General features: G+C 45.3%; 2 protein-coding genes and 1 non-coding gene across 3 annotated transcripts in view; 1 reads left to right on the forward strand and 2 right to left on the reverse strand.

The window, feature by feature from the left end:
• LOC121305669 (diacylglycerol O-acyltransferase 2-like) overlaps positions 1 to 2,857 on the reverse strand; it is a 5,296-nt gene extending 2,439 nt beyond the window's left edge. The window contains exons 1-5 of the mRNA XM_041237363.1: positions 2,500 to 2,857; positions 1,647 to 1,738; positions 1,390 to 1,497; positions 728 to 798; positions 354 to 599 (exon numbers count right to left, since the gene is read on the reverse strand). Coding sequence (XP_041093297.1) covers positions 354 to 599; positions 728 to 798; positions 1,390 to 1,497; positions 1,647 to 1,738; positions 2,500 to 2,501 — 519 coding nt within the window. The 5' untranslated portion in view covers positions 2,502 to 2,857. The remainder of the gene's footprint in view (positions 1 to 353; positions 600 to 727; positions 799 to 1,389; positions 1,498 to 1,646; positions 1,739 to 2,499) is intronic.
• A 3,812-nt stretch (positions 2,858 to 6,669) lies between these two features.
• On the reverse strand, positions 6,670 to 11,116 carry LOC121305693 (2-acylglycerol O-acyltransferase 2-like). The gene is made up of 6 exons (XM_041237386.1): positions 10,747 to 11,116; positions 8,743 to 8,921; positions 8,183 to 8,387; positions 7,749 to 7,923; positions 7,401 to 7,568; positions 6,670 to 6,856 (listed from the first exon to the last, which is right to left on the reverse strand). Exons 1-6 carry the CDS (start codon positions 10,838 to 10,840, stop codon positions 6,670 to 6,672), a joined length of 1,008 nt encoding a protein of 335 aa, XP_041093320.1. The 5' UTR covers positions 10,841 to 11,116.
• A 312-nt stretch (positions 11,117 to 11,428) lies between these two features.
• trnal-uag lies at positions 11,429 to 11,510 on the forward strand. The gene has a single exon. It is a non-coding gene; the product is annotated as a tRNA-Leu (tRNA).
• The last annotated feature ends 1,520 nt before the right edge of the window (positions 11,511 to 13,030 follow it).

Consider the following 13,030-nt stretch of genomic DNA (forward strand, 5'->3'; position numbering starts at 1 on the left):
CTTTACCAGACCTCTCTGTGCTTTACAATGCTTCCCTATGCTTTACCAGACCTCTCTGTGCTTTACAATGCTTCCCTTGCTTTAATAGACCTATCTGTGCTTTACAATGCTTCATAATGCTTTACCAACTCTCTGTGCTTTACAATGCTTCCCTATGCTTTACCAGACCTCTCTGTACTTTACAATACATAAAGCTAACAAGAGGTGAGGGAATGGACTTGAAAGATATGGTGTCAAGAGGCGAAGTCGTTCATGTATTTTTGTATGTGTTTGTTTGTGCGTGTTGGTTTGTGCGTGTGTTTTTGTTTGCGTGTTGGTTTGTGTGTGTGTTTTTGTTTGCGTGTTTGTTTGTTTGAGTGTGTGTTTGTTTGTTTGCGTGTTTGCTGTCGCTCACCTGCGCACATCATGTACTCCCGGTAGATCGGCATCTTGAACATCCCGGCCAGCGTGGCCAGGTGCGGCCGTATCCCGGGAAACATCGTCGAGAACCCGGTCCCTTCCGTGGAGAAGTTGCTGAAGGCTCCGGCGCACATGATGCCATGCGGGTGGCAGCCAAACACGTAGTTCCTCTCCGGGCTCAGCTCCGCTGTCTTCACCAGCTGGGTGGAGAGGGGAAGACGGGAGCATGGCACAGTATCCCAGGAGAAATCATTCAATCCATACAATAAGAAGAAGAAGAAGAAGAAGAAGAAGAAGAAGAAGAAGAAGAAGAAGAAGAATGCCGCACCTTGATGGGATAATAATTACTGAAGTGTTTCCATAGACTCCAGCCCCGGATCCATTTCGATGGCCTGCTCCCTACAGGAGAGACAGGGAATTACACTCTGGACGTCTCTGGTAACAATGAGAGACACCCTCGCATATCAACTGAGAGAAAAACAATCACCACGGCAATGCGCGCTGCACCCCCCCCCCCCCCCCCCCGTGCTTTACAATGCTTCCCTCAAACACCAGACCTCTCTGTGCTTTTCAATGCTTCCCTATGCTTTACCAGACCTCTCTGTGCTTTACATGCTTCCCTATGCTTCCCTATGCGTTACCAGACCTCTCTGTGCTTTACAATGCTTCCCTATGCTTTACCAGACCTCTCTGTGCTTTACAATGCTTCCCTGTGCTGTACCACACCTCTCTGTGCTTTACAATGCTTCCCTATGCTTTACCAGACCTCTCTGTGCTTTACAATGCTTCCCTATGCTTTACCACACCTCTCTGTGCTTTACAATGCTTCCCTATGCTTTACCAGACCTCTCTGTGCTTTACAATGCTTCCCTGTGCTTTACCAGGCCTCTCTGTGCTTTACAATGCTTCCCTATGCTTTACCAGACCTCTCTGTGCTTTACAATGCTTCCATATGTTTTGCAATGCTTCCCTCCCCCCATCCCCCCTTACAGTTCTCAGGTGAGTCCCAGTCCAGGACCAGCCAGGTGAAGTAGAGCACAGACAGAGTCCACAGCCTGGTGAACAGCAGGGAGATCACAAGAATGCTGCAGAAGATCCCTGTAATGGAGAGAGGAGGCTGAAGGGGAGAGCTAGTCTGTGGGGAGGGGGAGCGCTAGTCTGTGGGGAGGGGGAAGGGGCAGGTGCGGGGGCGGGGGGGGGGGGGGGGGGGGAGACGCTAGTCTGCGAGAGCCCGCTCGCTCACATACCCATGCCGAGGAAGGTCAGCACCCACTGCAGCACACTCAGCTTCTCTATCAGCTCCTGGGTCCAGGGCTTCATACTGACCGGCACAGGACTCCTGCAGAGTTGGGAGAGGGAGGGAGGGGGCAGAGAGTTGAGAGAGAGGGGATAGAGAGGGGGAGAGAGTGAGGGGACAGAGGGAGAGTAGCAAGAGATTAGGGGGACGAGAGGGACAGATAGGGGGGAGAAAATGATCATCGAGAGAGCTCCTACCATCTAATTCCACCTATCTCCTGTGAGAGAGAGGGGAGACAGAGGCAGATCATCCCTCAGCTAAAAGATATCCCACCGAGAGAGAGGGGGGAGAGAAAGAGAGAGAGAAGAGTAACGGGACAGAAGCAAGAGATAGCAGACAGAGAGGCGAGAGGAGCCCTGATATTTGTCTCTTCTCAGGCGCAGCTTGTTAGGGTCTCTCCGTGAGAGGGAGAGGCAATCCCGTCTCACTCTCCTCTCAGGAGAGGGGACAGCGAGGGGGATAGATACCCCTGAGGGGACAGAGCGATATCATTGGGGCGAGGGTTTATCTATAAAAAGATAGTTCAAATTTAAAATCCCTATCCAAAGCAAAAAACTTTTATATCCATTTTTAAAATGTAGGGATAGGGTTTCGTATATGACATATATATAATGATATATATATATATATATATATAGTATATATAGATCATTATATATATATATATATATCATACATACACACACACACACACACACACACACACAAACCCTCAACGTTTAACACAAGTGCAATAAACACTGGCTGGAAGTCCAGTCTACAGTGTAGTGTTTAAATAGACAATGATATGGCAGAACACTTACATTTCAGGTCTTGGCTGTGGATTTCACACAGGTAGCGCACAGCAGCAGGTGTTATCGTCCCATGAGGAAAATGGAGTTTTTGAAAATGCTGTTTTTCAGACTTGACTTGCTATCACTTTCTGCACTTTGCCCAGTTTGACGTGGACTCTGTAAAAAACGGACCAGGATGACAATCACAGGCTTGTGGACCCACTTGCTGTGTGTGTGTGTGTGTGTGTGAGATTCTGTGTCAAGGTCTTAACTGATAAGACAATATTGCAAAATCAGTGCAAAAGAGATTGTTGATGCAGAACTTCTCATGTTCTAGGTAGCAGGCTCTGAAATACATATTATAAAGACATTTCAGAGGGCTGGATCTCATCAATATCAGGGTCTAGTGCTGTATATTATAAAGACATTTCAGAGGGCTGGATCTCATCAATATCAGGGTCTAGCACTGTATATTATAAAGACATTTCAGAGGGCTGGATCTCATCAATATCAGGGTCTAGTGCTGTATATTATAAAGACATTTCAGAGGGCTGGATCTCATCAATATCAGGGTCTAGCGCTGTATATTATAAAGACATTTCAGAGGGCTGGATCTCATCAATATCAGGGTCTAGCGCTGTATATTATAAAGACATTTCAGAGGGCTGTGTCTCATCAATATCAGGGTCTAGTGCTGTATATTATAAAGACATTTCAGAGGGCTGGATCTCATCAATATCAGGGTCTAGCGCTGTATATTATAAAGACATTTCAGAGGGCTGTGTCTCATCAATATCAGGGTCTAGTGCTGTATATTATAAAGACATTTCAGAGGGCTGGATCTCATCAATATCAGGGTCTAGCGCTGTATATTATAAAGACATTTCAGAGGGCTGGGTCTCATCAATATCAGGGTCTAGTGCTGTATATTATAAAGACATTTCAGAGGGCTGGATCTCATCAATATCAGGGTCTAGTGCTGTATATTATAAAGACATTTCAGAGGGCTGGATCTCATCAATATCAGGGTCTAGTGCTGTATATTATAAAGACATTTCAGAGGGCTGGATCTCATCAATATCAGGGTCTAGTGCTGTATATTATAAAGACATTTCAGAGGGCTGGATCTCATCAATATCAGGGTCTAGCGCTGTATATTATAAAGACATTTCAGAGGGCTGGATCTCATCAATATCAGGGTCTAGCGCTGTATATTATAAAGACATTTCAGAGGGCTGGATCTCATCAATATCAGGGTCTAGTGCTGTATATTATAAAGACATTTCAGAGGGCTGGATCTCATCAATATCAGGGTCTAGTGCTGTATATTATAAAGACATTTCAGAGGGCTGGATCTCATCAATATCAGGGTCTAGTGCTGTATATTATAAAGACATTTCAGAGGGCTGGATCTCATCAATATCAGGGTCTAGTGCTGTATATTATAAAGACATTTCAGAGGGCTGGATCTCATCAATATCAGGGTCTAGTGCTGTATATTATAAAGACATTTCAGAGGGCTGTGTCTCAGCAATATCAGGGTCTAGTGCTGTATATTATAAAGACATTTCAGAGGGCTGGATCTCATCAATATCAGGGTCTAGTGCTGTATATTATAAAGACATTTCAGAGGGCTGGATCTCATCAATATCAGGGTCTAGTGCTGTATATTATAAAGACATTTCAGAGGGCTGGATCTCATCAATATCAGGGTCTAGTGCTGTATATTATAAAGACATTTCAGAGGGCTGGATCTCATCAATATCAGGGTTTAGTGCTGTATATTATAAAGACATTTCAGAGGGCTGGATCTCATCAATATCAGGGTCTAGTGCTGTATATTATAAAGACATTTCAGAGGGCTGGATCTCATCAATATCAGGGTCTAGTGCTGTATATTATAAAGACATTTCAGAGGGCTGGATCTCATCAATATCAGGGTCTAGTGCTGTATATTATAAAGACATTTCAGAGGGCTGGATCTCATCAATATCAGGGTCTAGTGCTGTATATTATAAAGACATTTCAGAGGGCTGGATCTCATCAATATCAGGGTCTAGTGCTGTATATTATAAAGACATTTCAGAGGGCTGGATCTCATCAATATCAGGGTCTAGTGCTGTATATTATAAAGACATTTCAGAGGGCTGGATCTCATCAATATCAGGGTCTAGTGCTGTATATTATAAAGACATTTCAGAGGGCTGGATCTCATCAATATCAGGGTCTAGTGCTGTATATTATAAAGACATTTCAGAGGGCTGGATCTCATCAATATCAGGGTCTAGTGCTGTATATTATAAAGACATTTCAGAGGGCTGGATCTCATCAATATCAGGGTCTAGTGCTGTATATTATAAAGACATTTCAGAGGGCTGGATCTCATCAATATCAGGGTCTAGTGCTGTATATTATAAAGACATTTCAGAGGGCTGGATCTCATCAATATCAGGGTCTAGTGCTGTATATTATAAAGACATTTCAGAGGGCTGGATCTCATCAATATCAGGGTCTAGTGCTGTATATTATAAAGACATTTCAGAGGGCTGGATCTCATCAATATCAGGGTCTAGTGCTGTATATTATAAAGACATTTCAGAGGGCTGGATCTCATCAATATCAGGGTCTAGTGCTGTATATTATAAAGACATTTCAGAGGGCTGGATCTCATCAATATCAGGGTCTAGTGCTGTATATTATAAAGACATTTCAGAGGGCTGGATCTCATCAATATCAGGGTCTAGCGCTGTATATTATAAAGACATTTCAGAGGGCTGGATCTCATCAATATCAGGGTCTAGTGCTGTATATTATAAAGACATTTCAGAGGGCTGGATCTCATCAATATCAGGGTCTAGTGCTGTATATTATAAAGACATTTCAGAGGGCTGGATCTCATCAATATCAGGGTCTAGTGCTGTATATTATAAAGACATTTCAGAGGGCTGGATCTCATCAATATCAGGGTCTAGTGCTGTATATTATAAAGACATTTCAGAGGGCTGGATCTCATCAATATCAGGGTCTAGTGCTGTATATTATAAAGACATTTCAGAGGGCTGGATCTCATCAATATCAGGGTCTAGTGCTGTATATTATAAAGACATTTCAGAGGGCTGGATCTCATCAATATCAGGGTCTAGTGCTGTATATTATAAAGACATTTCAGAGGGCTGGATCTCATCAATATCAGGGTCTAGTGCTGTATATTATAAAGACATTTCAGAGGGCTGGATCTCATCAATATCAGGGTCTAGCGCTGTATATTATAAAGACATTTCAGAGGGCTGGATCTCATCAATATCAGGGTCTAGTGCTGTATATTATAAAGACATTTCAGAGGGCTGGATCTCATCAATATCAGGGTCTAGTGCTGTATATTATAAAGACATTTCAGAGGGCTGGATCTCATCAATATTATTTTACATGCTCTCCCCATTTTCATTAGTATTTTATATTTCTGCATTCTACCCCCCCTCTTAAAAAAGACAACGCATGTTTATCATCATGTATTTTTTTATTTATATATATGTGTGTGTGTGTGTGTGTGTGTGTGTGTGTGTGTGTGTGTGTGTGTGTGTGTGTGTGTGTGTGTGTGTGTGTGTGAATTGTCACATGACGGCACAATTTTTACGGCACAAGGCTGAGGTCTGAGTTGAGAACCCACAGCCATCCGATTCATTCCCTTGAATATATATATATCTCTTTGGTCAGGAATAGTAGGGCTTTAAACAAGACTTCCATTGCATAGCAGTGTGATCCAGTCCTGGTTTCACTAGGAGTTTAATAATAAGACACACGTGAGCTTGTTCACTATACACACTGACGTCAGATTAAGCTGGTAGTAAAACCTGGACTGGGTGACACTGTGGTGGAATGGGAGTCTTAATGGATAGTAATTCTCAAGAAAGAGTGTAATGTTCTAGATTGTTCTAGATCTGGAGAGCGGGTTGTGTTCCATGGGGGGGGGGGGGGGGGGGGGGGGGTCTGTGCTGGTGGTGGACGATCTACCTCTCACACGTCTCTCTGTCTCTCTCTCTCTCTCTCTCTCTCTCTCGGAGACACGCGACAACCGAAAGGGCACCTCCATAAAAGAGTTCGGCACTAGAGAGAAGAGTCTGTCCGTGTCAGTAGAGAGCAGAGAGAGGGATCCCATAAGTATTATTTTTGTCCCACTCCTGTCGGTCTCTCTCTCATCTCTCAGATGAAGCTCAGGTGTCGGTGCTTCTCGATCCCGTATTTCTCCTTGTTCTCCTCGAAGAGCTGGTTCAGCCCGTTCAGGTAGAGCGTGTGCACCCGGTCCACCTCCTCCCGGGTCGGGCAGGGGTCCCGAGAGACCAGGATTGGCCGACCCACTGCAGAGGAGAGAGAGAGAGAGAGAGAGAGAGAGAGAGAGAGAGAGAGAGAGAGAGAAGGGAGGGTTAGATGCAAGACATCCTCCCCTCTCCCTGCCACTCCCAGTCTCTTACCCCCCTCCTCTCTTCCAGTCTCTTACCCCTCTCCCCTCCCAGTCTCTTACCCCCTTTCCAGTCTCTTACCCCTCTCCCCTCCCAGTCTCTTACCCCTCTCCCTCCCAGTCTCTTACCCCTCTCCCCTCCCAGTCTCTTACCCCTCTCCCCTCCCAGTCTCTTACCCCCGGTCAGAGATTATGTGTGCGGGTTCTAGGGGGGTTGTCAGAGAAATGTTCAGATTGAAGTGGGGAGACCCGGTGAGGTAGGGCATGTAGAATGTTGGGAGAGGGTAGGGTCCGAGAAGGGGTAGGAATCTCCTTCGTGGTAGGCGTACAGCTCCGCTTGCGTGTGATCTCTTCCCTTTGCCGACTTGGTGCCTTTCTGTGCATTTTATTGTTACCCCCTCCCTCTCCCCCCCCCCCCCATTGGTGGTGCCACGTTTGTAACACCGTTCTTTCGCGCACTCCATGCCCGTCGCACAGCCCCCAGCTGTACTGGAACACCCCCCTGGCGTGGAAGAGTGGCAGTGCCACGCCCATGAGCTTCTGCAGCCTCTCCTGGGCGCCGCGCAGCACTGAGCCCTGCGGGTTCGGCATCTGATTGAAGAGCTCGTTCTCCCCGAAAGAGAAGACGGGGACCAGCGGGGACCTGCGGGGGACGCGGCGTGTCTCAGTGTGCCGTCTCTGTCTCTCACTTGCCTGTGAGTGATTAACCTCTCTGTCTCACTCTCTCATACCTGTTTGATTGTGGCACTATGTCTCACTCTGTCTGTCCCTGTCTCACTCTCTCATACCTGTTTGATTGTGTCTCTGTCTCACTCTCTCGTACCCGTGTTTGATGGCCAGCTTGATGAAACCCTTCCTGCTCAACAGCTGCAGGGTGAGCGCTCCGGGACGAGCCTCCAGAGACTCGGGGGCGCCCCCTACAGCCAGCACGGCTGCATGACCGCCCCCCGGCTGGCTCAGGAGGAAACTGGCACTGCGCTTATCAGAGGAGACCAGACCTGGAGAGAGGGAGAGAGAGGAGAGAGGCCGTGTGAGGGATCTTTCAACTCAGGGGCGCCCCCCTTCACGTCTCAGGATTCAGATGGTACTGCGCGGAAGAGAGGACTTGGTGACAGGTGGTGTGTGTGTGTGTGTGTGTGTCATTGTGTCAGTGTGTGTGTGTGTGTCATTGTGTCAGTGTGTGTGTGTGTGTCATTGTGTCAGTGTGTGTGTGTGTGTCATTGTGTCAGTGTGTGTGTGTCTCCGCTCTCCTCTCACCTCCACACATGATGTAGTCTCGATAGAAGGGCACTCTAAACCAGAAGGGCAGCATGAGCAGGTAGGGGGTGAGTCCGGGGAACAGCTTTTCGAATTCCGACGCCTTTGTGCAGAAATTCCCAAACGCTCCAGCCACCAGCACTCCGTGAGGATGGAGCCCAAACAGATAGTTGTGCTTGGGATCCAAATCCACTGTCTTCACTAACTGGAGAGAGGAGGAGAGAGGGAAGGAGAGATTTCGAAATACTACAAGTGCTACTGAGGACACTGAAAACGACTATGTTTGAGTTTATTTAACTCCAGCAATTTGAAGTCTATCAAGATATATTTTTGCATGCGAGTTTGTATTCATTTTTTCGTTATGGGTGTATATCTGTGTACACGGACAGCAGTGTGATCCAGTCCCGGTTTCACTGGGAGTTCAATCATCAGACACACCTGAGCTTGTTACCTAGACACACTGGGGCTGATCAAGCTGGTAGTAAAACCTGGACTGGGTAACGCTGCTGTGCAACGGGAGTCGTCTTATTTGGGGGTCCCCTCTGCGCCCTGGAACTCACCGTGAGGGGGAAGTAGTCTTGGAAGTGACGCCACACCCTCCAGCCACGCACCCACGAGGACCGGCGTCCACCGCGCACAGGAGTGTCCCTGTCAACATACAGCCAGACAGCATAGAGAGCAGCAAGGAACCAGAGATCACTGAGAAAGAGAAGGATGAACAGAGCGAGACAGCACTGTGCTGGAGAGAGGAGAGGAGAGGAGAGAGAAAGAGAGAACAAAAGAGAAAGGAGGGAGGGGGAGAAAGAGAGAAAGGAGGGAGGGAGAGAGGAGAGAAAGGAGAGAAGAGAAAGGAGATAGAGGAGAGAGAGGGAAGGAGAGAGAGAGAGAGGAGAGAGGAGAAAGGAGATAGAGGAGAGAGACAGAGCATCCCTCTTACTCTCTTTCTCTCTCTTTTCCTCCATCTCACCTAGAAAGAGAGGAGAGAAAGGAGATAGAAGAGAGAGGGAGGGAGGGAGAGAGAGAGAGAAAGGAGGGAGGGGGAGAAAGAGAGAAAGGAGGGAGGGAGAGAGGAGAAAGGAGAGAGAAGAGAGAGGGAGGGAGAGAGAGAAAGGAGAGAGAGAGGAGGGAGGGAGAGAGGTGAGAGGAGAAAGGAGAAGAGAAAGGAGATAGAGGAGAGAGAGAGAGGGAGAGAGAGAGAAAGAGAGAGAGAGAGGAGATATGAGAAAGGAGATAGAGGAGAGAGAGAGGGAGAGAGAAGAGAAAGAGAGAGAGAGAGGATCTCTCCTTATTCAGGGACCATCTAGGAGAGAGAGAGGGAGAGAGAAGAGAAAGGAGAGAGAAAAAGGAGGGAGGGGGAGAGAGAGAAAGCTTCAGTTTGAGAGAGCAGAGATTGTGCATCAAGTCACCTTCCCAACACTTCCATACACTTAACACAACTGTGAAACATATGGGGAAATATATATACTGAAATGTACGTTAAAATGTGGGAAAGCTTGTTTGAAAACAACCAGTGGAGGGTCTTCTAGGCCTTTGATGCCATGGCAACCACACGCACTTACCTCTGTTGAAATCTACGAATGGGTTTGTGATGTCATTGATAGCTAACGATGTAACGCATAGTTCATGATGTGACTCCTGCAGGCATCGAGTCTCCAATGGGATTGACAAACACACACTTCTGAATTAACCACGCAGCTTGTGTTTCAATGACTATCACAGTTCCACTGTAGGGTAGAATATCGCGGTCAGTATTCATTTACACCTGCTCCCAACACTACCTTGTACACAGTTCCCCTTATGAAAATATTTATAAAATATTTATATATATATAATATATTTATTATAATATAACATTATAAGAAGTCACGAATCAACAAACTTGATAAACCCCGTATTAGATATTAATAATATAATATATGCTCTATATATATTATATATATATATAGTATATATATTGCTTTTATAACCGTTAGTATAGGTATGATATATATATAATTTTATATTGTGCAACATAATGGAAATATATTGGCATATATTCTATAACACATATTGTAATACTCAATACATTGAAATATATTCATCAATATATGACATTATGTTTCTCGATATATTTTCGTTCCGGAAGGTTGAACTCTGATAGGGAACCGAACTCCTGTGTTGTTTTTGTTATTGGGACATTCTTCTGATTGGACTTTGTTCCAAGTTAACTGCTCTAGTCAAACTCGCTCTCTTATTCCTGGCTGTATGCTTCATTTCCCTCCTCAAATCGGACCTTATTGTGTTTTCAGAACTGCTTTTATCTCTATTGTGATAACCTGTAACGTGGTGTTTTATAACGGGATACTTTGTAACGTGGTGTTTTGTAACGCGATACTTTGTAACGTGGTGTTTTATAACGGGATACTTTGTAACGTGGTGTTTTGTATACAAGAGCCCCGGATAAGAGCGTCTGTTAAGAAATCAGTCAACCAATAATAGACTAGGACTCTCAACCCTGCTCAGGTCTCACTGAACACATTCAGGACGGATTTCAGACAGGTTTTAGATTAGAGACCGTCACTCACCCAGCGCGATGAACGAAAACACCCACTGGAGCACGGCGAGGGTCTGTACCCTGCGTCTGAAAGGTACGTTTAGAGGCGCAAACTCGATCCTCATCGCTGCAGAACCAAAAGTCCCGGTGAACACAGCTGGACTTAAACGAATACAGTTTTATCTGTTTAGTTTTGCATTGATAACAAGCGCAGGCAACAATAAAGAGCGTGTGTTTGGTCCACTCCGGTCGTGCTGCTTCTGTTGCTTGGCCGTGTCTCTAGCCAGTACTGTGGAGTTAATAAATGGATTGATGCGTCCTGGATAACTTTTATTATTCCCACTGGACTCGGTTGGGAAGCTGCAGCACCCGCGGTCCGTCGCTTAAAATCGTCACCGACCCTCCCCTCGCTATCGTGGGCTTTAATTGGAGGTCCTGTACAGACCCACCCGTCCCCTCCCACCGCCCGTGTTCACAAATTATTACAAAACTCCCAAAGCCGATGTGCACAGCAATGATAGATAGCCTTGTTTACAAAGGGTGCAGGTTTTGAATTGTGTTTGACGGGCAATAACGACATAATCTGGGGAGGAGGGGGGCGAGTTTCTCTGTTTTAACCCCAAAAATCTCTCGACAAGCAAGCCTCGAACACTCTGAAACACACCCAGTGTCTCAATGGCAGGGGTGCAAGCCACACGCATTATTCCATTGAAGGTAGCGTGGCCGAGCGGTCTAAGGCGCTGGATTTAGGCTCCAGTCTCTCTGGAGGCGTGGGTTCGAATCCCACCGCTGCCAGCACATTTTTGTGCGGTCTATTCATAGAAACAATGTTATGCATGTATTTTATAAAGTTCTTTTTTTTAATACATTTCTGGCTTACCCCGTCCCGTCCCACTCTCACCCCCCACGCCCACTAATGCCCCTTCAGTACAACACATACAAACCCACACAGTGTGCGGACAGGACAAGGTGGTCGAGTGGTTAAGGCGATGGCCTGCTAATCTATTGTGCTCCCCACGCGTGGGTTAGAATCCCCTCCTCGTCGGGCCAGATGTATTTTGCCGGCGAGTCAATATATTTAATACATCGCTTCAAATTCACACCAGCGAGACCCTTGCTGAAAAAAACACTGGAGATTGACGAGTAACCTTAAGATAGAACATTAGATTTTGATTTTTGGGGGGAGGGGCTGGTGAACAGCGACGTCACTGATATAAACGTAAAATACTATTTCATGTATTATGCTGCTATCCTGTATTCTCCTCTTTCCACTGTATTTAATGCACTATTTCATGTATTCTGCTGCTATCCTGTATTCTGCTCTTTCCGCTGTATTTAATGCACTATTTCATGTATTCTGCTGCTATCCTGTATTCTCCTCTTTCCACTGTATTTAATGCACTATTTCATGTATTATGCTGCTATCCTGTATTCTGCTCTTTCCACTGTATTTAATGCACTATTTCATGTATTCTGCTGCTATCCTGTATTCTGCTCTTTCCACTGTATTTAATGCACTATTTCATGTATTATGCTGCTATCATGTATTCTGCCCGGAAAGGATTACAAAATTTATCTTTCCACTGTATTTAATGCACTATTTCATGTATTATGCTGCTATCCTGTATTCTGCTCTTTCCACTGTATTTAATGCACTATTTCATGTATTATGCTGCTATCCTGTATTCTGCTCTTTCCACTGTATTTAATGCACTATTTCATGTATTATGCTGCTATTATGTATTCTGCTCTTTCCACTGTATTAATGCACTATTTCATGTATTATGCTGCTATCCTGTATTCTGCTCTTTCCACTGTATTTAATGCACTCTTTCATGTATTATGCTGCTATCATGTATTCTGCTTTTTCCACTGTATTTAATGCACTATTTCAGGTATTCTGCTGCTATCCTGTATTCTGCTCTTTCCACTGTATTTAATGCACTATTTCATGTATTCTGCTGCTATCCTGTATTCTGCTCTTTCCACTGTATTTAATGCACTATTTCATGTATTATGCTGCTATCCTGTATTCTGCTCTTTCCACTGTATTTAATGCACTATTTCATGTATTCTGCTGCTATCCTGTATTCTGCTCTTTCCACTGTATTTAATGCACTATTTCATGTCCGTAGACCGATAGGAAGAACGACGGAGAATGAGGTGTTGACGATTACCCAACACGTGCTAGAGTGACATGACGACGAGCAACGGTGGACCTCCATTCCAGCCCCAGGTCAACCCCCCACGCACATGGAAGGGAAATTAAACTTAGCTGAAGTTTTTATAAGCAGACAAACAACAAACAGTATATA

This window comes from Polyodon spathula, chromosome 44 (assembly GCF_017654505.1).
Source record: "Polyodon spathula isolate WHYD16114869_AA chromosome 44, ASM1765450v1, whole genome shotgun sequence".
Taxonomy (NCBI): Eukaryota; Metazoa; Chordata; class Actinopteri; order Acipenseriformes; family Polyodontidae; genus Polyodon; species Polyodon spathula.